The 23387-nt window shown below is 37.9% G+C and overlaps 1 protein-coding gene across 1 annotated transcript in view; it reads right to left on the bottom strand.

Annotated features, from left to right (window-relative positions):
* STK32B (serine/threonine kinase 32B) overlaps positions 1-23387 on the bottom strand; it is a 179067-nt gene that overhangs the window by 147215 nt on the left and 8465 nt on the right. The window contains exon 2 of the mRNA XM_056326850.1: positions 4667-4722. Coding sequence (XP_056182825.1) covers positions 4667-4722 — 56 coding nt within the window. The remainder of the gene's footprint in view (positions 1-4666; positions 4723-23387) is intronic.

Raw genomic sequence — 23387 nt, 5'->3', positions numbered from 1 at the left:
TGGTCCAGAAATAACAGCAGTGATCAGGTGCACTTAGTCTCAATAAAGCCATTTTGTTCTGAGTTTGGCACATGAGTACTTAGACCTCTCAAACGACCACATGATATGGTTTCATGACAGGTCATAAAAAAGGAGAGATGCAAAAATACAGTCAGAGAAAGCTCTTCTGTGCAAGGTCACTGTCCGGTGGAGAGCTGACAAGCTGGAGCGTACAATTCACCCACTCCTGTGTCATATTATTGTGTATCTTATGTCAGGTCAGTAGATCAGATGGGGCAACTACAGCTGCCATAAGAAATCACAGCTCAGCAGAGGGGCTGTGGCACTGCACAAGCAGAAGACACTCACCTAGACAAAGGGGACTACAGAACAGAAATCAGCTGTACATTTCATACCGAGTATAGGAATTGACAAATCTGCCATGAAGCATGTGCCTGGAATACTGCTACCTTGTCTGTTCTTACCCACATACTCTGAAAAATTAATGCTCATAGTCCTAGCCTACAAGCAGAATTGGGAAGATTTACACAGAGAGGTTGGAGAATAAATGTTGTAAGTTTGGCTTTACACTGCCAGGGAATTTCCTTGATATAGGAGGATTCATTTTCAGGTTCCCTTGAGCAAACCATGACATCTGGAGCAGGGACCAAGCATCTGCCTAGTATCCTTTCATGTTAGCTCAAGCTAAAAAAATAGGTGGTTATACTGTCAAAAAAATTAATATTCTGCAGTTGTGTATTATATTGCTTTTAGGATAGAAGCATATTTTTTCTGAAATACTTTGCATATTATTTAGTAAAGTACCTTCAATCAGTGCAGATGTGATTCTGGGCTCCCATCTGTTTTACACGAGTGCAATCCTAATTACTACAGCAGAGGAAGTCACTGTTTTATATAACCAAATTAATCAGAACTAAGTCCTGTGTCTCAGCATCTTAGACAAATAGGAGAAAGAGTTTGTACATTGAAATCATAATTTGAATTTAATTTAAGGAGGTCACATTGTTCAATATACCAGCTCCCATGAACAGAGAACTTGAAGAAAATTGGTACTATAATATCCCTGAAAACTAGTTGTTGCACCAGAATACAAATTGTTTTGTGGCAGTAAGCCTGCATTTATATGGCTCCTATTGCAGTAAAGAAAAATTCTTGTATTTCACTCCTAGTCAGTTTTGTACTTACTGGATCATCTTCAAATGTGTAATTTTTTGCAATATTTTCTTTTATAAAGAATGATGGTTCTACACATAATAACGTGGAAAAAAACAGCCAGATTAAACATGAGAGAGTACTTTTAAAGTACACATTATAAAGAAATAGCTACTTAGACCAATGTCAGGCATTTTTGGTTTGAGTATTTTAAATTGTCTACTCCTGAATTGACTTAGAAGGCAAATATTTAATATATGAATGAAACCAGTTTCCACAAAATTTTTGACCTGGCCCACTTCACATTTATTTGGAAATACTAGTAGCTGTAACATGCCAAGCATAACTAGTTTAAAGGTCTTCCAAAAAGAGAAAAAATATTCAATGTTTCCCGTTACATATGAGGACACCAAAGAATCTACCCATCAAAGCAAGGTCACTGAAGCCAGCAAGACTACTTTTAGAGTAGTGCCACATAGAATTACAAAATCATTAATGCTGGAAAAGATTTTTAAGGTAACTGTTAATCCAGAATTGCCAACTCCACCACTAAACCATGTCCCTAAGTGCCACATCTACATGTCTTTCAGATACCTCCAGGGATGGTGACTCAACCACTGCCCTGGGCAGCCTGTTCCAATGCTTGACAACCCTTTCAGGGAATAAATGTTTCCTAATATCCAATATAAACCTCTCCTGCTGCAACTTGAGGTAATTTTCTCTTATCTTATTGCTTGTTACTTGGGAGAAGAGACCAACACCCATGTACCTCACTGGTACCACCCTGTACTCACTGGTGACAGTGGTACCCTTGCAGCAGCTCACAGGTCTGTACTAGTATCTGTATGTATAGATATATAAACCAGGGATGTATACACATGCCCAAAAGTGGAAGCAAGTATTCAGTGAGCATTCTGCTATAGCTTGCACTTGGTTTGAACCACTGACTTACACAGAAGCTGTGGGTACAATGGTCCTACATAGGCTCAGAGCTCACCTTCATCTGTCCCTGACAACCTGAGCTCTCAAGTGAGCCTAGTTGTTTCTGGAAACAAAGGCGTGCTCCTTGTTTCTCTTCTCTTCACACCCATTTCCTACCCTTCTCACAACTGCTGTGATGTATCTTCACTTTTTCTGGGGAAGACACTACAGTGCTTACAAGACTGCACCTGCTCTTAACATGTCCCTAAGAAACAGCGTGTACTGAGGCAGCAGCTTAAAACAGGTGGCCACTTCTCAGAAAAGGCAAGCTCTTGAGATACAAAGCACTTGATACCAAAAGGCCTAGGAATGCCTGTAACAGCAAACGTTGCTACTGTGGCTTGAAAATGCCAGAGGAAAAGGCAGGGGGTTGCTTTCTGAAGCTAGCTGGGAGGGACAGAGCATAGATGCTGAAACAGTTTTCCTTCCACAGGGTTGGCCTGATGGAGCAGGCGAGGTGCTGAGGATCACCCTGAGTGCCGTGCACAAGAGCAAGCTGAGCTGCAGAGAGTCTCCACCATATCAGATACCTCCTGCAGCAATATCCTGCAGAGGCCTAAGGTTGCTGTAGCAACCAGAGTAATTTGAGAGAGAAAGAAAGAGAGATTGTACCAACAGCAATAAAATAAAAAAGTAGAGCATGTCTTAAAACATCCTACTGCTCTCAGAAAATAGAAAAGGCCACAGAGCAGCCATAAAGGAAGAGCGCAGTTTAAGGAAGGCACGATACTGAACATGGTGTTCTATGTTGCAGGATGCTAGAGCACAATAGACCCCAAACAGTAAACAGCGAGTCAATAGAGATTACAGGTCTTGCATCATTTGTTGATGCTTTTTGCTGCCAGATACTTTCAGAAGGACAGTAACAGGAAAAGTTGCCAGCAACGAGGCTTCTAAATGAATGATAAAGGCAAGCCTGACTCACAAAGACACTTGAAACAGTGACTGATTTACCATGTTGTACTTTTGGCTATGGTATAATAGGTTATTTTAAAATGGGTTTCTTTCTTTCCCTGTCTGTGGAAGGAAAACAAGGTGATTCGTCAAACGCTTGCATTCATTTGGGAAAAATACGCCTGTTATGCCAAAGACTGCTCTGTTGCATTTGACAGCTGCAAAGTAAGGATTTAGGTTTAGAGACGACTCACACATGAGTCCTTTCTGGCATTACACATGTTCTCTCAGGATTCTTACCCATACATCTCCCCAAAGCAGGTTCACAAGAACGCTGCAGCCATGTGAACCTGTAAGAAAATTAGATGTTTCTAGAAATATCATAGAAACACTCACTAGTTTCCCAAATGCCCTGGAGAAGAGTGGATCAAACATTTCCTGCATAGTGTGGAAAGGTGAGGGCCCCTTTGAAAGGACAGAGACGGTAGAGGTGTGATTGGGCAAGCTTTGAAGAGGGGCGCAAGTGATCTTTGTGATGGCCAGCATGATTTGAATACATCTTTAACTGCCTATCCTGTATCTAACTTGCACTCCTGGACCTCTATTTACTTTTATATGATATTACATCACTGTATTATGTTAATAAACAATCACAGATCTCCAGCTGCCCTGATTTTTAAGGGATTATTGAATACCATTTTGCACTAACAGCTTATCTCTTATCAACCTCGAAGAGAATTTCTCTTGGAAACTACTGAACCTAATAAGGACCATGCCGTGAAGGATGATGCTGCCTCTGTGAGAAGTATATCCAGCTTCTGTAAAATGAAAGTCATTTTTCTGCACTGAAGGCCAAGAGCCAGCAAAATCCTGTTCTTAATGCATAACTACAGAAGCAGCTCACCAGCACTCAACTGGCATATCCTCAAGAATCACTGAAATCAAGATCTAGATAGCTATCTCTTGATCAGTTACTGAAATTATATTTCACCTTTAAATGTATTCCTACAAGAAATGGTTTCTAATATTTTTATAATATGATTTTCTTTGATTGTATGGCCTTGTATTTACCCATATAAAAATGTAAAACCTTGTAATAGTCTTTATTATATGAAAGAAAGGTCATCTACCCATGTGTAAACAAACCATTAATCTCTGTTTCAGCAAAAGCCTGTTGAATTGAACAAACATTTACTCAGTGATCATAATTACAGTGTATGTCAGTTTATATAGTCCCAAGTGTATTGAATCTATGTAAAGTGCCTTCAAAATACAGCAATTATTTTAAAGACGTGAATAAGTCTGGATATTTAAGAACAAGATCACTCTAGTGGACTGCCTAAAAAAGTAGTCTGCTCTGACTTTGTTTTTCTTTTGGGGACTGGTTTCTAAATTCTGCTAATCCCCGTTGAGGAGTTTTAATTATTATAATAACTTTTACTCAATTAATTTTAGTGAATATACTGTAACAGAAATAATTCATTGAATAGTAAAATTCAATTCATACTGATGATCAGATGTCTTTAAGGAACAAGAGGCTACAAAACCTATGTTCCTTTACCCCAGTCAGGTCACACCAGAAATACACAAAGGAATTCTCTATTAGATTTTTAGCTGCTAAAAATAAATTGATTCTTACCTTTCCAAAACTCCCTTTCCCAATAGCCCGCAATATTTGAAAGTGGTCAAAGTTAACTGCAAAATAAAGGAGAGAAGAAAAGGGAAATAGTTTGTGGAGTGCTAAGTCAGAATCAGAAATCAGATAAGAAAAGAAATAACAGTGTTTCCAACTAATGTCGTCTTACCATGTGGTGCTTACTTTTTCTCTTGAAACACCAAACATATTTAATAGCTAGCAAAGAGGAGGTTTCAATTAATTTTATTCATCAGCCCATGTTGCCCAATACTTCCAGTGCCCAGTATCTCCAAAAAGAAGCATAGCTCTGTCCTAACCAAGCAACAAGTTAGCGTTACGCAGGTGTTAGCAAATTCTGTTCAGCATTGTCCAGAAAGATTAAGATCTATTAGAAGGGTACTGAATAATTCAGGTAAGTACCACTGTCTGCTTACAGATACATAGTAACATAAGGACAGGTTTGTTACAGTAATCACTCTGCAGGGCAATTCCCATATTCTGTTACGGTGATGGAAGCTTGTCCCATGATGAGCTAGCAGTATCAGCCCCTCTGAACTTTGCCACCATAATATATGCTAATGCTAATATTGTAAGACTGTTTCATGGATGTCGCATAGGTCTGTTTTGGAAGACTTCATTTTACTTTGGGAGTAGGATGGATTTACTCCCACTTCGTGAAAATCTGACAGCACAGTCTGCCCTAGACACCAGAGTGGTTTGCTGTGAAGGTGGGTGAGAGATTTCACTTCTCAAAAATGCTGTTATTGTTGGTGTTACATGACACTGAACAAAGCATGGCTTTCAAATCTCTGGTTCATTGGTAGGTCTAGTGGTTTAAAAAACAATCCAGCAACATCCTGAACAAAACTGATAGAGCCACTGAAAAACAAACGTGACAACGTGTGATAGGGTTTTTACAGTCACTTGTCAGAAAAGAATCACACTTAAAGCTAAACTCCGTGAACCAGAGTTGACAAAGTTCAGTGCAACTTAACAGGATATTTTAAATTAAAACTTTCTTATGTTCCTGACTTTGGTTATGTACCTCCATCTATGTGCCCATTATTGCCGTAAAAGGAATCTGCAAAATTATGGAGACAGACTGTCACTGGAAAAATATGGTAACGTGAACAAATACAACAAAAACATGAATTGCATCATGATGAAGAAGAAAATCCTATAAAACTAATAATACTTTAAATATTTGTCAAAATAGTAATATCAGCTCAAGCTAAGTATTGAGTAGGAATTTGCAAGGTTGATATGTATCAAGCCACTGAAAATCTTGTTTTCCCTGTTGCAGTAATATCTCATTTATGCTATTAACACCACTTATATTTTTTAAGCATTTGTTTATTTATGCTTGTTTACATTGTCTTCAGGGAAACATGGTTGCTCCTTTCATTAGCGCAGCTATAGCAACTACCTTCCTGGTAATTGCTGGACACCAAATCAAATCCAGAGCTGACAGAGCTGAAAGCAGTGGACTCTAGTCTTTAGCAGTCAAAGATGGGATTTGTGAATGTAGCAGGTTTAGGATTCAGATACTAAAATGAAAATGCATAACCTTGCAAAGGATTTATATGCTGCTTGGAAATTGGAAAAAAAAAAGTTTCTGCCGAATTATGTAAGAGTTAGGGTTACCCAGATGTTTGAGAAACAAGACAGACATCTTGAAGACAAGATGTCTGTCAGTGACCTACAGCTGGGGTCTCTGCCAACAGTTTTTAGCAGTTGGACACTGTCTTGTAACTCATGCTGGTCTGATAGACATAATAGCTTAGCAAAACCATCTTCCACAGACATATGTCAACGTAAATCTTGCTCCCACAAGTCATCTCTCCCAAGTGCATGCCCCTGAATGGAAGATTTGAGAGCTTAATGACAGGGATGTTTAAGTTGATCCTTAATTTAGGTAGAAATTCAACACAACATTGAAAAGGTTCAAAATAGTATGTTAATCTCATTGATTTCTTTGATAGGGAAAATTCAGCAGTTTTTCCCTCCAGCATGCTGGTAGTATCTGTGTCGTGCCTCTGCTTTCAAACCTTCTGATGTTTCCTGTTTATTTTACCAATTTTTAACAAACACATTCCTTAAAGCTTGGTTTGATTTTGTTCTCTATCTTTCAGTCATTCAGATGTGGCCAGTTCCCCAAAACAATTGGAAAACTATTGAAACAGTCTGTAATTATCTCATACAAGTCACATTTCATTAAGACTTGGCTAAGTGATTCTACAATTCTATGACTATTGTTCCAAAGCCTGACTGGTTTTCAAATGCATCAGTTTGATGAATTATTTTGTTTTTGTAATTAAGCATTTATTTTTAGCTATGAGAATGACTTTTTTTATTGCCCATATAATTTTTAATCTATTTCTCTGTACTTCCTTCTTTAGTGGTGTTTATTGCTCTGAATGACTAGAACAACTTACTTTTTGAATTGGATTTAATTGTATAACAGACTTCCATAAGAAAGAAATTATTCAATGAGGCATGAGACCATGGAATTTAAGACAGATTATTAGTAAGTCAAATAAGTGGCTAAAAAACATAGCTATGACAATTGATCAAATTTTCTCAATTTTTATGTTTAATATGAATAGAATGTTACACTTTCATATCTTCATTTTCTGGTAAAGGCTAATTCACTAAAGTGAGACAACTTCATCTCCTTTGATCATTCAAACATATTCACAACACTGGAGATTCAAATACTGGGGAAGTTTCTCCCTTGAGATGTTAGGAAAGAATAAAAAAAAAAGATCGCAATTGAGACCAATACCAAATTCAGCTGAGTAAAACTAAGATGTTTCAAGAAACAGTCCCATCAACACGGACCAGCCATGAAGAAGTCACGTTAACATCACAGCCCTAACAAACCATTAGCCGTGAAGATAAATTCACTGCTATCTTATTACTGTGCTAACCATTCTCCCCAGGTGTTTCTAATCTCACACTCTCCAAATTTTTGGCTTATTTTGGTCATCACACTTTTTTTTTCTAGGTTCTGTGTGTGCATTTTCTCCCCTTTGGTGACTATTCAACACCAAGGGATCACCACTTGATCTGAGAAGCATTACACATCACCGTGACCTCTGGCATTTCCAGAGTTTAAAATATCATCGAAGTCAGACACTACCATTTCCTCTGTGCAATGAGGGTATCACAAACATTGTATTCTTTGCCTCTAAAACATGACATGCCTAACTCTTGTGGAGCCTGGTGTTGTAGTTAATGGCATTTTTCTAGCACAAAATCCTGCAGAGATAAAGGTACAGCTGGTGGAAGGACACTTCCTTCAGTAACAGTAATATGATTATTATTCCTTAGAAAATACCTTTCATGGTATCCTTTACTCAAGAGGAAAAAAAAAAATCTTTTCCAACTTTTTGAGCACTTTTTTTCATTTTATTACAACACCACACTTTGGAGGCCTCAGACATCAGCTTTGAATTTGAGTCTTAGAGTACGGACATTTTCCAGAAATCAAAATTAGTTTATATTGTCTTCAGCTAATTTTTCATACAGGCAAATTCACAGAATGAAACTGTGAGAATTAACAACAGTATGAGGGAGTTTCCTTTTGGTTTCATATATTTTTGTCAATTTGGAAAAGTCAGGAAGTATTATAACCTCTCCCCCTCCCCCCCATCTCTTACCTTTATCCCTAAAAAAAAAAAAAAGAGTCACCATTAATTCAAAACTTTATGGAATAAAACAGATATTTGGTTAACCAAGGGAGAAAATAAATCAACATTTATGACATCTGTTGCATGACAAGTATTTTGTTTCTCTCCATTCTCTCCAACCTTAAATGAATTCCATTGCACAGCTTCAAGTCTCTATTAATAAACTTTAAGTGCAAATATACCTTACTTTGATTATTTTCATGGCTTTGAATTAGCCCCATGTAGAACATTTTCCAGTAGTTTGATCTTAAATTTATGAAAGTTTGGACGATGGTAATGGGATTCACAAGCTGAATGAACAATTGCACCGTTTGCCAGGAGAAGTAAAAAAAATATGGTCCTAGCCATTACAGATACTTGATTAAATAGATCAGTATACTCAAAAACTACCAGAAATATCTAGAAGGACAGTGCAGTGGTTTGTGACCAGCTTGCACACAGGAGTCCCTCTATTGACACAGCCTTCTCATGTGACCTTTGGCAAGTGCTTCACTATCTTCTACCCCTGTCTGTAGAAACATGAATCATTACACTTCTAAGCAACTGTAAAATTAGGCATAGGAAGTAGTTTAGAGCTTAGATATACGAGCAAGCAGGAAAGTAACAACAGCCAATTCAGGTAACAGTGCTTTGTAAAAGCACTATAAAGATTGAAAACCATTTCCCAAGTGTGGAAAGTGTACACTGCTGTGGAAATGGAAGTGCAGAAATCAGTAGATTATTGGCTCAAACCCCACACATCAAGTTGCCACAGGGCTGAGAACAAAACCTGGCCCCCACTTCAGACCACACCATTTCTCAAGCACATCTTTCCTACTGCATGAGCACTGATGGAGCAGACCTTTGATATAAAGCTTTCCAGCAAAAGATAAAATAAATAATTCTTGCTCCCTGCTCCCCAGGGGTAAAGTATTCTTTGGGGAAACGTGCACATCACAGACTATTGGGCTTTTACAGTTGTACTGCAAAAACTGCATAGTTTTAGTGGAAATGCCTGGATAATTTTAGTGGAAATGCCTATTAGACTTTTTTTTAATCAGTGTTATATACACAATGATGTATGTCAAAACAGTGAAGTCTTTCATATGCATTCACCTCTGCTGTATTATTCATGAGCAGTACAGTGATTTGAACAACAAAAACAGTTATATTGATGCAGATCACTGTGTTTGGTTTATGACACAATACAAGAACACATTTCTACCCTTTCATTTGTAGTTTTGCTCATCTAAAATATTCTCATGTTACTCATCATTTGTTCAAGTGTAAATTACATCTAGCTCATGGCAATATGTATATTAGGTGGATTCTACACAGAGTTGACATCTGTTGTTCTTATTGCAGCAGAGGAATATTTATAGTATATATACGTGATTAGTCCAAACACACTCAATAACCATCACCTGAAAGAACTTTTTATCTCCAAGAGCCCATACCAAATCCAACGCGGTCAAAGTTCAGGCATACATATTTTGTATCATAAAAAAGAAACTGAAATTAGGAGCCCTTCAAGAAAAATTGGAAAAACTTGGTAAGCTATATCCATACCTTCTTCTCTAGCTGAGTCTCACTGATATATTTGGATTGTCTGGAGGTAGCCAAAACCAAAACCTGACTACCAAAGCATCAGGAGGCGTACAGTGAAGCCATATTTGTAACACAATGAGCATTTCAAGACATCTAGCTTCATTCTCACTGATGTCAACACAAAACAGAAACAAGATGTGATGTGGTCATCAGCCAAGAAAACAGATTTTTATTGGAGTCTGAGTGCTGTATTAGATGTCGCAGGTCTTTTCCAGGGTGTTTTAATGCTTCCTGCCTCTATGTGAGTCAGAAAAACAGAGAAAGAACTAATTTTTTTCCTTCTGAATTTGGCCTGTATAGTTTGATCTGAGACTCATTTGACAGCACTGCTATTAGATGTCAAACTAGTTATGTAGTCTTCTTTCTATGTCTGTCTGCTTTCCAGATTCTCTGGCCTTTTCCAGAGAGAGTGCCTTGAACAAGGCTGTGCTGACAGAACCTCAGTAGGTCTTAGCAGCCATCAAAGCTTGTTAAAATTGTAACTGTACTTCCACACAAAGACACATAAGATGAGTAACTAAGTAGATACAGTCATATATATTCATACTCATGATGGAGCTTGAATGGACATAGACAGAACAAACATGAACAGTGCTTAAAAATTAGATGAAGAAGCATAAAATGGTTTGGGTAGTCACGAGGAGTCACATTCCATCATGCTCTATTCATGGCAAGTACATTAGTGAAGAAAGAATGTTTAAATAAAGTATGAAATGAATTTGTGTTGACAGAATGATAAAACTAGGCACATATTTGAGGTGAGCACAGAATACAAAATCAGTACAGTTTCATTAGGTTTCTGAGGGGAATGGGAAATTTCTATACATTAATTGGCTGGGGAATCTACTAATTAGAGTTACATAACTGAAGGACAAGAAAAAAGCTGGTTTAGAGCTGGTTTTATCTCATTAATGATAAAGCATGGTGTTTTCCATCATTGTATTTAAGGGCTTTGCATTGAAATTGCATTACAAAGTCTCAATTCTTCATGCTTAATGAGTGTTTTAGTCTCAATATAAACTGCTACTAATTATTATGTTAACAATTTTTTGTAATTATCCAGACTATTTGCAATTAGAAAGAATTGAAAATCTTTGTATGTCAAACATTTTATTTAAAATTCAGCTACTTTTGCTTTGAACTTTAAAATGCATTTCAGTCTGATCATGTTTGCAGACTGAATGTATGGGAAATGTAATTGCTGTCTCTTGGGAAGTTCTGATACTTGAACATTAGTTTACACTAAAAGAAAAAAGATATGGCTCTTCATGGAGCAAAATAACTATGACTACTGATTTGAAAAATGTAATTTTCCTACTTTATAAATTTAACTAAGATATTTCATTTTGAACTGATACCATTTTTTCTGTTTTAAATTATCACAAGCAGATTACCACAATAATCAGTTTCCACCCTGCTGCAACTCCAGAAGTTCAGAATAATGCCCATCTTAGAAAAGGAAATAGATACTTTAGTGTCCCAAATTGAAGTGAAACATTTCTGTATTATCAAAAGACTTTCATTTCAGACTTCTTGATTAATCCAAAGCAATTTCTTTTACGGTAGTTCAGTACTATACTGTGTTTCCTTGTGATGATGACACTGTCCATCTTATAGATGAAGTCGTTGGCTGGACCGTATCTCCCGTTATATAGGTATACCCATAGCGCTTGCATGATGCACACTTTGTCCACTCAGAGGTGGTTAGATTATGGGAGATGTAAAAAGGTACAAGATTTTGATCTACAGAAAGGAATTGGAGCATCAGATTGCAATACTTTTGAAGAAGCGTCATACCACAGAAGTGTAGTCTAGCTTTGAATTGACCCAAAATAAAATCAGTTTGAAAGGTAAACTTTAATTCCATTCAAACTTTCAAAACCAGCTTTGTTTTCCCACTAGAAGGTTTAATTTTTGTAAAGGAAAATACTGGCATTTTGATTTGGCAAAAAAAATAATTATCCATTAAAAGTTATTCAGAGGAAGTCTGTTCAAAAAAAAAAACCAAAACTGACTGACAGAGATCCTTGTTATCTCCTATTTATCTTACCTTCCAAACATGAAGAAGTGGAAGCAACCTCTTCCTTCGGTTGCCACAAATGGGGAGAAAACCTCAGTACTAAGGTGCTGGAAAACCAACATTTTATAGCTCTCTTATTTCTATACTCCATCAATAAATAACCAATACCACAGATAAAAGAGTGGGCTAAATAGCATCTATTGTGGTGCATTACAGAAATTCTTATTTCCTTATGTTAAGCCTCCTACAAGGTAGTACTTCACACGCAATTTAGCTGCACATCAAATTCACAGAGTATTTAGAGGATGCATGGCTTGTTCATCAAAAGCAGTGCCAGCATCATGGAGTTCTACACCATATTCAGTGAAATCCACCTCCCATTATATCATTAAAAGGGAGAGAGGGGATAGTTCCTAGAAGGCTAGGGAATTTTCTGAATGCATTATTTAGAATGAATACTGGAAAGAACTGTAACAGTCTACCATTTTCCAAAATCCTATAAAAACAGATTTTTTTTAAAATTTGGTGAATCAGCTAATGGTTTACACTGTTGAACAAAGAGACATGTGTTGCCACACCAGAAATAAATTCAAAATCCCAAAGAAAAGTAACATTTGGAAACAACCAAGCTGCTAAAGAGAAAGATGCTAGGACTGGTTCTTAAAACCTTGTTTCTCTTTTAATTCTGTAGAATTACACAATTCCTCTTCTAGCACTGTTCTGTAAAAGCTGTAAAAGAAATTAAGATGAAATTTTGCATTTACAAGGAAGCTGCAACTCTTTGGTAAACAAGAATCGGAACCCACGATTAAATGAAAATTTCTCTGCAGAGGTCTTTACACTTCTAATATGGCAAAATAAAATCATACTGCCATTAAATGCATCAAGTCTGAAAAATACATCAAGCAGCTACCTGAAACCTGTAAAACAAATTTTGCTCCTTAGGCAAGTAGAACAAGATGCAAATCACTACAACTTTTCTTTGAGAGAAGTTTAAACTGAAAGTACTTAGTGCCACCCTACAATCTCAAGACCTCTTCTCAGAAATGTGAGATACATCACCAAAAAAAAACTATAGCAAATTCGCCCTGGTGCTTTGAGGGATGTGGGTGTCATCTTCTGTGAGCCACTGGGAGGGATTTACAGGTAGCAGAGACTTGTCAACAAGCCATTGAAGTTAGCACAGAAATTCCTATAGCTGTAAACTGCAGTAAGATTTTGATCCAACGCTGTTACTCGTTTTTGCTGAAAGGTTGCCCTGGGGTAGACTGAGTGAGGGCTTTGCCAGAAGCTCCGGGGACTGCAGGGCTGTTGCAATTGTTATCCTGGGGAAAAACAAAAGTTTATTGCTCTGTGGAAGGTGTGGGAATGTTTGGCTGTTGTTTTGCTCCACAAGAATTTTAATACTGATTTGATGAAATTAGCTATTTGTTTCTGAAGGATCGAGCACAAATAAGCTTTTACTGCTATAGGTTAGTTGTACTGATCAGAAGAACTCTTCTGACTGCATAACTCCACCACAGTCCTTCAGAGCATTAGATTAAAAAATAAAGTCATTTTTCTTGGCTTTATGTACACCTCTTTAAAGTTATCCAAACTTAAACCATAAAAAACCAGAACTGCAGAGTTTAGTGTGCTGCCTTTGTGGTCTTCAGACATGTTACTCTGTTTCAGAGGCATACAAAGATACTCTGAGGGGGCTGGAAAAAAGAAATTTAAAAGCAGGTGTTTGCCTGCCACAGTTTGCTTGAGCAACTGTAGGAAGAGATGAGGAAAAAAAAAAATCATTCTTTTAGATAATGTTAAACTGAAGGATACAAATTAATACGAAAGTTCTGATGTTTTGATTAAGAATTTGATTTCAACTCCAATGAAAGCAAACATAACATTATCTAGATTTGGGGTCTTTCTCATCTTTTTGCTTTGCTTTTTTAGCTTTTCACAGGAAAGTTTTTCTATTTTCAGACAGCCTAGTAATGATAGGAAGTAAAAAAATACTTAGATTTCCCAGCATCAGGAGCACAGTTTGCATGCTTTAGGACTTATACCACACAACGAACTTCTCTCTAAGACCACCTCACTGACACTTCTTTAGCCCTTCTTGATGATCCTTGTCATGTCATGCAATCACAAGAGCACGTGGTCAGCCAGGTAAAAGACTTGCTCTTTGAAAACCTGAGAAGAAAACGAGGCCATCACAGGGACACCATCTCTGGCACACTGCAGACAGCTGAAACAGGGAGGAGAGCAGAAGCACCCCTTTTGGTGGCAGCTTGGACCTTTACACTGGGTTAAGGTAATCATGACACCTTATGGTATACTACAAGGCTAGTTTTGTTAGAAGTTTAGTTTCAAGGTCAGTAGAATGAGATAGTCACCTTCATAGGGGAGTTACGGTACTTTTTAGTACAGAGTTTATGTATTTTACTTTTACATAAATTGTTTTATATCAAAGTAAAGATCAAACTCTGACCTCTGTCCTATTAAAATACGCTTGCTCTAATACTTGCATTTTTTCCTCATGCATAAGTGAGCACAGGCGACAAAGGTAAAGAGAAATTTGAAATGCTAAGCAGGTCTTTTGACTTAGATGGTAAACCCAGTAAGGCAACCAATTAGCCTTCTGAAAATAAGCAGGAATAATAATAAACATGCTATGCCAGAAAGATTTAGGCTAATGCAATCTTAAGTACAACTGCTATTATTTGAAGACAAAGTTACTAACTAATGAATTTTAAATTGTTTCTTATTAATAAACCAAAAAAAGGTCATATAGAGCTGGCAGAGCTAGAGAGAAAATACAAGGAACATGAAATGTGTGCTGTCATTGCAAAAAGTCAGCTAGACAATCTAGTAGGGATCAAGCCACAGCTCATAGCACGTCCTCATGGGCAGTGCAGTGTAAAACAGGAAAGAATGAGTATCTGTTTAACATCACCAGTGATGGTGTCAGCTGCAAAAATTAGCTCAGAGAATGATATGTTTTACTTGTCTTTTAGGGGGATAATGTAAGGTCTTCAGAAATCCCAATGATGACTAATGGCGCAGGCAATAACCGAGATGAAGCTCCCTTGATGGGTACCTAAGATTTAAAATAGCAGCAACTGAGACAGCTTAAAAGGAAAAGGAGACAAAATACAATAGCGGCAAGCATGAATGGAGGCTACTCTGGAAAAATGCAATTCAATTTATAATAATTCCTGCCCCAGGATGTCATCTAAACCAAAAGGCATCAAGAAGTTTGAAAGGTGTAGAACTACAGCTGTAGACTCGATCAGACTGTAACTGAGAGATCTGTGCAGAGCTGATCACTTGCAAGGCAACCACAGACAAGCACAAGACATTCTTCTAATGCTACTTCCATGCCCATGGAGGTGGAGGGACACTGATCTGATCTGTCTGAAAATAGTAATGTGGTACCATAGTCTAAGAGCAAGAACATTATTTTAAAGCAGCCCTTCTCAACATCTCATTAGTCTTCTATTATGATGACTGGTTAATCACCCATAGATTAAGCTAAAAAGATAATTAGACTTCAAATACAGGAGCTTTCACTTTTAGGTTTAACTGAAAAGTGAAAGGAATTTGCATTGCTAGATCTACTACTATTTTTCAACAAGCAGCGCTTGCCCCAGATCGTTGTGAAAAGCCTGTAATGACTGAACAGGGATTTTGCATATTAGTGTATAATTCAGTGCTATGAAAAATGTCATCAGATGTTCCTCTGGAGGGACTGAAATGTTGTAAAAATTGTCACCTTTGCTAAATAGCCATCATTGGTGTCTGTCAATGGCCAGAGCCTGGGTGACCACACAAAACTAAAGGCAAAAATTATTTTGTTGTAAATGGAAATGGTTTCACATCAGAGTTGTAGAGATGTTCACTTGTGCACAGGACTGATTGTGACTGGCTACATGAAAGCAAATGATTCTTTCTTCAGTTAGGCTGGTACTGAAGCTATGTGACATGAAGAACTGAAATTATTACGTTGTTATTAGGTTGGGTACTTTGGAAAATAATACAAATAACTTAAGTCCATAGTCCTGACCTCATTGCCATGTGAAAAGGATTAGGATTTAGTTAGTGTCAAATCTTCAGGATAAGCATAGGTTAGTTTACCATAACAGAGGGATTTTGCAACTGATTTATCTGCATCTATGTTCTGTTAGTGTATAGCATTTGGGTAACCTATTTTCTAGTAGAAAGGTTTCTTTTGCATTAGTTTTAGTGGAAAGTAATTGGAAGTTCTGATATCATCTTAATCACTCATCCATGTATCCTATTATAAAGCAGTAATTCATAAAATTTTACTATTATAAACTCACAAGTCAGTGAATTTCTTTTTCATATATATAAATCAGTAAAAGTTTTAATGAAAGATCCCTTTTTATTGCTACAAAACAAGTTTTGTTTTGCAACAGGACAGAGCTTTGATTCAAAAAGATTCTATTAACTTAGTAGCAACACTGGAAACATCAAAAGTTGTCAGGGAGCAATTGTTGAATTGCTGTATTAGACCTTATTACAGCCAGTGAATAGCAAGGAAGCCTTTGTGAGTCTCCATGCTGTTCATAGATCTTTCTAAGGGCAAACTTGACATTGAAACTAAGGAGATAAGTTTCAGGATCTGCTGAAATGTAAAATGTCTCCAAGACCTTTTGTAAGTGATAAAACCTAGCTTCCTTTTGTTGAGAAAGGAGTTTCTGATTGACCATGTTGCTTGCTTACAAATGAGCTGACAAAAAGGATCTCTGAAATCAATTGCAAAGAGAAGCAGGTTGACAGGTATGTCCAACAGAAAAGATACTCCTTGCGAAAATGTATTGCTAAAATGCAGAAAGTCTAAATTCCACTTTAACTGTAGTAGACTTCCCTGCGAGATCTGGAAACACATAACATACTATGAAGCATCTTTTTCAGCTAGAAAGTGGGAACATTCACCTCCCTCAGGTGGTGAGGTGAGGTTATACTATGAGAATAACCTCATTAATAACTGAACTGGAAGGCTCTCAGAGAAGTTGCTATGGGAATAAAATGTCAAATTTCAGTGGACCAACCTGTTTTTTCCTACAATAAAATTCACCAGAGATATGCCCAGGTGGAGGAAAATTCTTTAAATGAAGTTACCAACAAAATCCTTAGTGAGCCATCAGTAACCTTATCCACATGGAAGCCTCTATAACGCCAAACATGCCAGGGGGAGCTAAAGAAACCTCTTTGCTTTAGGCTCCTTTGGGAGTGGCTCCGATAGCACCGTTCTTACAGAGCAGGATTTCAGAAAGTGAGTCTTGGTGCTACGTTAGTGGGAGGTTAGGGAACCATGTGGACAGGATTTTACCCAAACACCTAGACAAAGTATGAGTTGTTCTCCTCTTTTTCTTCTAAATTCAGATCCTAAGAGATGATGAGTCTGTCTCCAAAATCAGAGAACTGTCTCTTCTATTTTTAACCACAACTACAAGTTAAATACTGGGGACAAATAAGGACACTAAAGGGTCAGAAAGATTCACATTTCAGTTGGGATTGCCTCCCATTTAGTGCTTTTAAACCAATGCCATGGGCTTCAAATGAATGATGCCAGTTCTAACTTGTAGCAGAATGGTGCCTGAAGTGCAGAGCCATAGGCTTGTTTTTCATTTGTCATTGTAAGATTAAAGCTCATCAGTCTGATAGCAGTGATGTTGCTCCAGGAAAACCTTTCAAAAGAAGCAAGCAAGCCTGTGGATTGTAAACATGGCTGTCAAGGTCCAGTTTATCTTTTGAGATTTGAAAATAGTATTGAAATTGCAAGGATTTAAAAAATATTTTAAGATTATTTCTGAAGATGTTCAGGCATTTGTGTCTTGTGGCTCTTCCTCATCAAAAAAGCCCCAGCTATCAATGTGGAAAACAACCAGCACCTCTCAGGGCTCTGAGAGCACTAACTGGCCTTGCTGGTAATGACCAACTTCCCTGCCCCACCACCACCAAGGTTCCCATGGGCTCAGGAGCCCCATTGCAGATCAGACCTGGATCAGGCTGCTATGAAATGAGACTGAGCCACTAAACGCAGATCAGCAAAGCCATGGCAGGTCCCACAAGGCTCCTCATGGCTCTTCTGAGATGCATATCAGCTCAGTCCTCACCTGAACTAGACTGCAGGTATGACTGTGCCTGGCCATGTGCCTCAACTACCATCCAGACTCTTGGTTGACCCCACTTGTATCAGTGACCTGCTCTGGTAGCCTGGCTTGGGGACAGAGCAGCTGCAGTCTGCCCACTCCTGCTGCATGGTAGCATTCCCAGAGCTAGAACCTGGGCCATGGTTTCACAGCAGTGGGATGCAGCCATGGGTGGTAAGGTCGCACAGTAGTACCTGAGGGTAGAATGGGGACTGGAAACAGGAAAAGATGCCTCTCATCATGGAAAAAGGCAATGTTAAAATTGGTGCAATATTCCATTACTGCCCAGCCACAAAGAAGCACCTCAGAGTCCAGCAGAAGCTAGACACCTCTTATACTAATCAGATTTCCATCAACTCTTCAAATGAAACAGCTAACTTCTAAGAGGGCGGACCTCCTCCATTAACTCCACCCATTAGCCCACCCGTAGTTATCCATCCTCTGCAATTAAGTGACTTTCAGTATGTACTTCAGCACTCAAGTTGCATCTTACCCATAGGTCTCGTAAATTTTAAAAATGGTTATATTTCTGAAAAAAAAAAAAAAATCTATTTTAGGGATGGAACCTCAAATCCAAAGCTCTGAGGTTCCAGAGGAACTGACCTGAACCTAGCTTTAGAGTTCTGATTTTTTTAGCTGTCTGGAGCCAAAAAGGGTCTGCTTTTTGATTCTAGCTAGGATTCTTGCCATTTCATTGTGTGAATCATTTAACCTCATAAGAATCACTTCACTCTGTGTGCCATTTTGCAATAAAAGCAGATCTCCCCAAGGTTTTTGTACCTACATGTTCTAGACCACACTTCTGTTTATCCAACACAATCAATTTTTCCCAGCTTCCATTGAAGCAATATCCTGAGTTTTTAGTTAACATTAAAGCACCATACACCACTTTTTGTGACTATTTTCCTTCAGGGTGTGTAGAAAGAGTAGGAAAAAAAAGCCCTGATAGTAACAACTTGTCCTGGGTTTAGCTGGGATAGTTAATTTTCTTCTTAGTAGCTGGTGCAGTGCTGCCTTTTGGATTTGGTGTGAGAACCACACTGATGGCACACTGATGTTTCTGGTTAATGTTTGTACTAAGTCAAGGACTTTTTAGTTTCTCAGGCCCTGACAGTGAGAGGACTGGAGGGACACAAGAAACTGGGAAGGGACACAGCCATGACAGCTGACCCAAACTGGCCAAAGGGATATTCCATAGCATGGGATGTCATGCTCAGTATATAAACCGTGGGGAGTTGGCCAGGGCCAGCCGATCACTGCTCGGGGACTGGCTGGGCATCCGTCAGCAGGTGGTGAGCAGTTTTATTGTGCATCACTTGGTTTCTTTTCTCCCTTCCCTTTGGATTTCATTCCTCTCCCTTTCTCCCTCCTTTTAATTATAAATGTTATTATTGGGGTTTTATTTTATTTCAATTATTAAATTGTTCTTATCTCAACCCTCAAGTTTTACACTCCTTTCTGATTATCCTCCCCATCCCTCTGGGCGAGGGGGGAGTGAGCGAGTGGCTGCGTGGCACTTAGTTACTGGCTGGGGTTAAACCAAAACACAGTGATACGCAATTCATACAAAAACTTGCAGAATTTCAGTGCAAAGCAAATTTCTTCATCTCAATGTTTACAGATAAATATTTAATGATGGAATTGGTAGTTTTTCTACTGGGACTGAAAGAGATGGGTTGAGTGCTGTACGTACAATGGCCACCTCACTGCAGGAGGTTTTTTACTTGGAACTGATGACTTATTCTCCAATTATTGCACTACTTGCCTCTGGGAAATCCTTCCGGTGATGAAGTAAAGGTAGTTCCAGCCTGATGAAAGTATGCTTATGTACACACCACAAGCAATTACACCAAAGCTGGTAGGACCACATATTTCTGAAAGCAGTAAATATGAGTAAGAAAAACAGGGTCTTTATCTTACCCACAGCTAAGTTTAGGAGTGAAACATTAAAGATTTCAAGCAAAGCAAACACTCACAAAACAAACCAAATCCAACTCATCTCCATTCCTAGGCTTTCTTGTCAGCTGGCACAGAGGTGATCGAGGGGAGGGGGAGGACTTCAAACCAGCCACAGTTCCCAGGTTATGGCTGGGGGTGGGCATTAACAGCAGGTAAGAGACTCTCTAAGCCACAACTTAACTTATGAAGATTTACCTTATACCACCACACACCAGGAATAAATAAAAAGATACGTTAGATATACAGCATGAGTAGTTGACAAATATGAAAGGAAAGAACATATCTTCCAATTTTAATACCAGAAGTTACTAGGTGCAAAACACAAACAAGTAGTGAGCTGCAGAGGGTAAAATTGCTCAACGTAGCAGAAGGTTTGCTAGTCTTAATGCCTGAAACATTCGGTGGTATTAAATGTGTTTATATCCAGTCAGTATAATCACAGAAATACAATATCAAATAAATTTAATTATAGATGTTAAATGAAAATAGTGAATATTGGTGACTCAGTTCTACAGTTCCCTACCACATACACTGCGTTTGTTTCTATGAGAGTAAGGTATGTATAAAATTATCTATCCATATGAAACAGCCTTGGTTTTTTCACAGTGCAGAATGCAAAGCTTTCAAAACAGAAAAAAAAAAGTTTATTTCCCACCACCAGATCTAGCCTTTTTTTTTTTTTTGTTATCTTAGTCAACAAATACAGGTGAAAAAAGGACTAAAAATCAGCTTTGTATCTCCAAAGACTAGAAGAAGTAGTCAGCAGTCTTTCCTGCTAGGCTGTATTTTTCTTTTCCAAATTGGAATGTAGCACTGCAGGAGGTTCTTTGCAGTATCCAGGGTATTCTGTCACTTGAAACATCAGGACATCAGTGATCCACATATGTCTGTGGATCATAACATGTGTATGATCTATCTAGCAGAGGAAGGTTAGGAGGTTGAGAGCTGAGCCTCTAATTACTCATTAGCATCTGTAGCCCAGAGAAGCATTCCAATTCTCTGCATTTCACTAGAAACAGTGAGAAAACTGAATGCCATAATCAGAATCTTTTTCTCTGTAAGGGACAGCAACTCCACTGAAAGAGTTGCTTTCTATTAACACATTTAAAATCCGTGCCTGTGCTCCCTCCGACACTTGTGAGATAGATGGCTCCTGGCTCAGGAGAATTAAAATCTGAAGTCAGGGCAGCACTCAGCATAAGTGCTTGAAACCACTGAAAACACGGTATCTCTTCACCGCCACATGTCACTTAATCTTTTCTAAACAGCAGACATAACCTCTCCTCACTCTCCAAAAAGCCTTGTGAAAAGCCATTTAGAGAGAAGATGCTATCCTAGCAACAGCCAGAATTTGCCCAGCCACCAGACAAGCTCCACTTGCACGTCCTGCCTCCCACAGACACAGCCAGCAGCTATCCTCCAGCTGCTCTCTCCCGCCCTTCATCAGCAGAGATCCCCAACTCCAAAAGAACATGATTGCTCTGCTGAAAGTTTGGATCAACAGGAAAAGTTCTCTACTCCCTGACTCTTTTCTAACAAAATCTCCCAGCATTTAGCGTTTAAAGTTTTTGTTTAACAGAAAATCAATGAATCCTGCAAAAAAAGTCTTTCAACACTGAGATTTTTGGAAAGAACTTCACACTAAAAATTTATTACTTTTTCTAAAGTTTTTTCTCTGCTATTATGATTTGCACCGTAAAACAGTCTAGTTGAATAGTTTAGCTTAAAACTCAAGCAAATGACCTCAAAGATATGTCACTGGCCTGGAGAAGAGTGGGAAATCATGGCATAATCGGCACACTTGCTAAGAAATCACATGCCAACACCGGACAGAGAAGAATCTCATGAATCTACAGAAGACTTCTGGCTAGCCTGTTCCTCCCTTTATATCCAAACCAATCTCAGTGAAGGCTAACTCTGTTTTACAGCAATACCCTGCACTTAAGATTGTGTAGGAATCTCTGTAGTTTTCATATGCTAAAACAGTGAAATGTGAAGCTGGACTTCAAATAATGACTTTTCCCTACTTCTCAGGAAGGTTCTTTTGATTAGCTTTTGTTCTTTGACTTCAAGCTTTGTGTAGCAGATCTCAGTGCCCAAGATGTGGTATTGCCCAAAAAAAGTTTGCAAGCTTTACAGCTTGGACAAAGACTTATCTAAACCCCCAAAGGCACAAGAACAATCTTCATAACACACCATGTGAAAACAATGCAGGGGTAAGCAGAGGATAGTTTCAGAAAGGTGTGAAGGACACTCAGGAGGCTAACGGTGATTCTGTGATTATATTGCATCTCTGTTCTAACAGGGTAGCTAAGAACAGTTATCACTCAGCAAGGGAGGCAGAACAATCTCAAAATAAAATAGTAATTACTGGAAGGATTAACTCAGTTTGCATTTTTAGATCTTAAATAAGGAACAGCAGGTGTTTCCTTATCACTGCAAAAGTAGGAAAAAGAAGGAAAAAAATTTTTGTCCATTGCAGTACATTGCCTCATAGTACATTTATCTTAACACAACAGTCTTTCTTACACATAGTGGTGATAGAGCACTGGTTTTGTCATTGTATTCTATTTCATTCACTATCAAACCAAGCTAAAAATGAAAGGACCAAAGAGTACATCAGCTGTAGAATGTATCTAAAAGTTTCCAAACTTCAAAGAATGGGAATTATAATAATGTTAAAAAAAAATATAAAGGGAATGTGGAAATAAACTTAAAGGCAAGAAAATATTGCCAGATAGGAATAGGAAACTAAAACACACCAATTTAATTCATATTTCAATTTGAGTCAGATAAAAAAACCTGTAGGTAGATTTGATTAATACAGTCAAAATAAACATCTTCAAAATAGAAAAAGGCAGAAAAGGATTAATGAAATATAAAACACAGACTTCTATGTTATGATATGATATGTAGAAAATATTTATGGCAACATAAAATTTGAGAAATAACTAAACATAATTGATGAATCTGAAATTTATCATTAAAGCCTGTATAACAGGCTGACACCATCTCTAGTAATGTTTTCTAATGAGGGTTCCTTCAATTTAAAAGGAAAATGCCTTTTTCTTAATTATGGAATGAATGAAAGTTAGTTATGTGTCTATATTGCACTTAACCACGTCAGAAAATAGAGTACAACATTTCTAAGAATAAGTGTTACAGAATCTGATATTTTCATGTCAAGACTGTGACAGAGATCATAGAAAAAGGCTGTAGGAGAAAAACTAGACATAGAAAGAATCTTCCATTAGTTATAGCAGAAACTGATGATGTGCAAAACTGAAAAAAGAACCCTGATGCAC

The sequence above is a fragment of the Falco biarmicus genome, chromosome 1, assembly GCF_023638135.1.
Source record: "Falco biarmicus isolate bFalBia1 chromosome 1, bFalBia1.pri, whole genome shotgun sequence".
In the NCBI taxonomy this organism is placed as follows: Eukaryota; Metazoa; Chordata; class Aves; order Falconiformes; family Falconidae; genus Falco; species Falco biarmicus.
The sequence above is the reverse complement of the archived record's forward strand: the minus strand, read 5'-3'. Positions and strand labels throughout refer to the sequence as shown.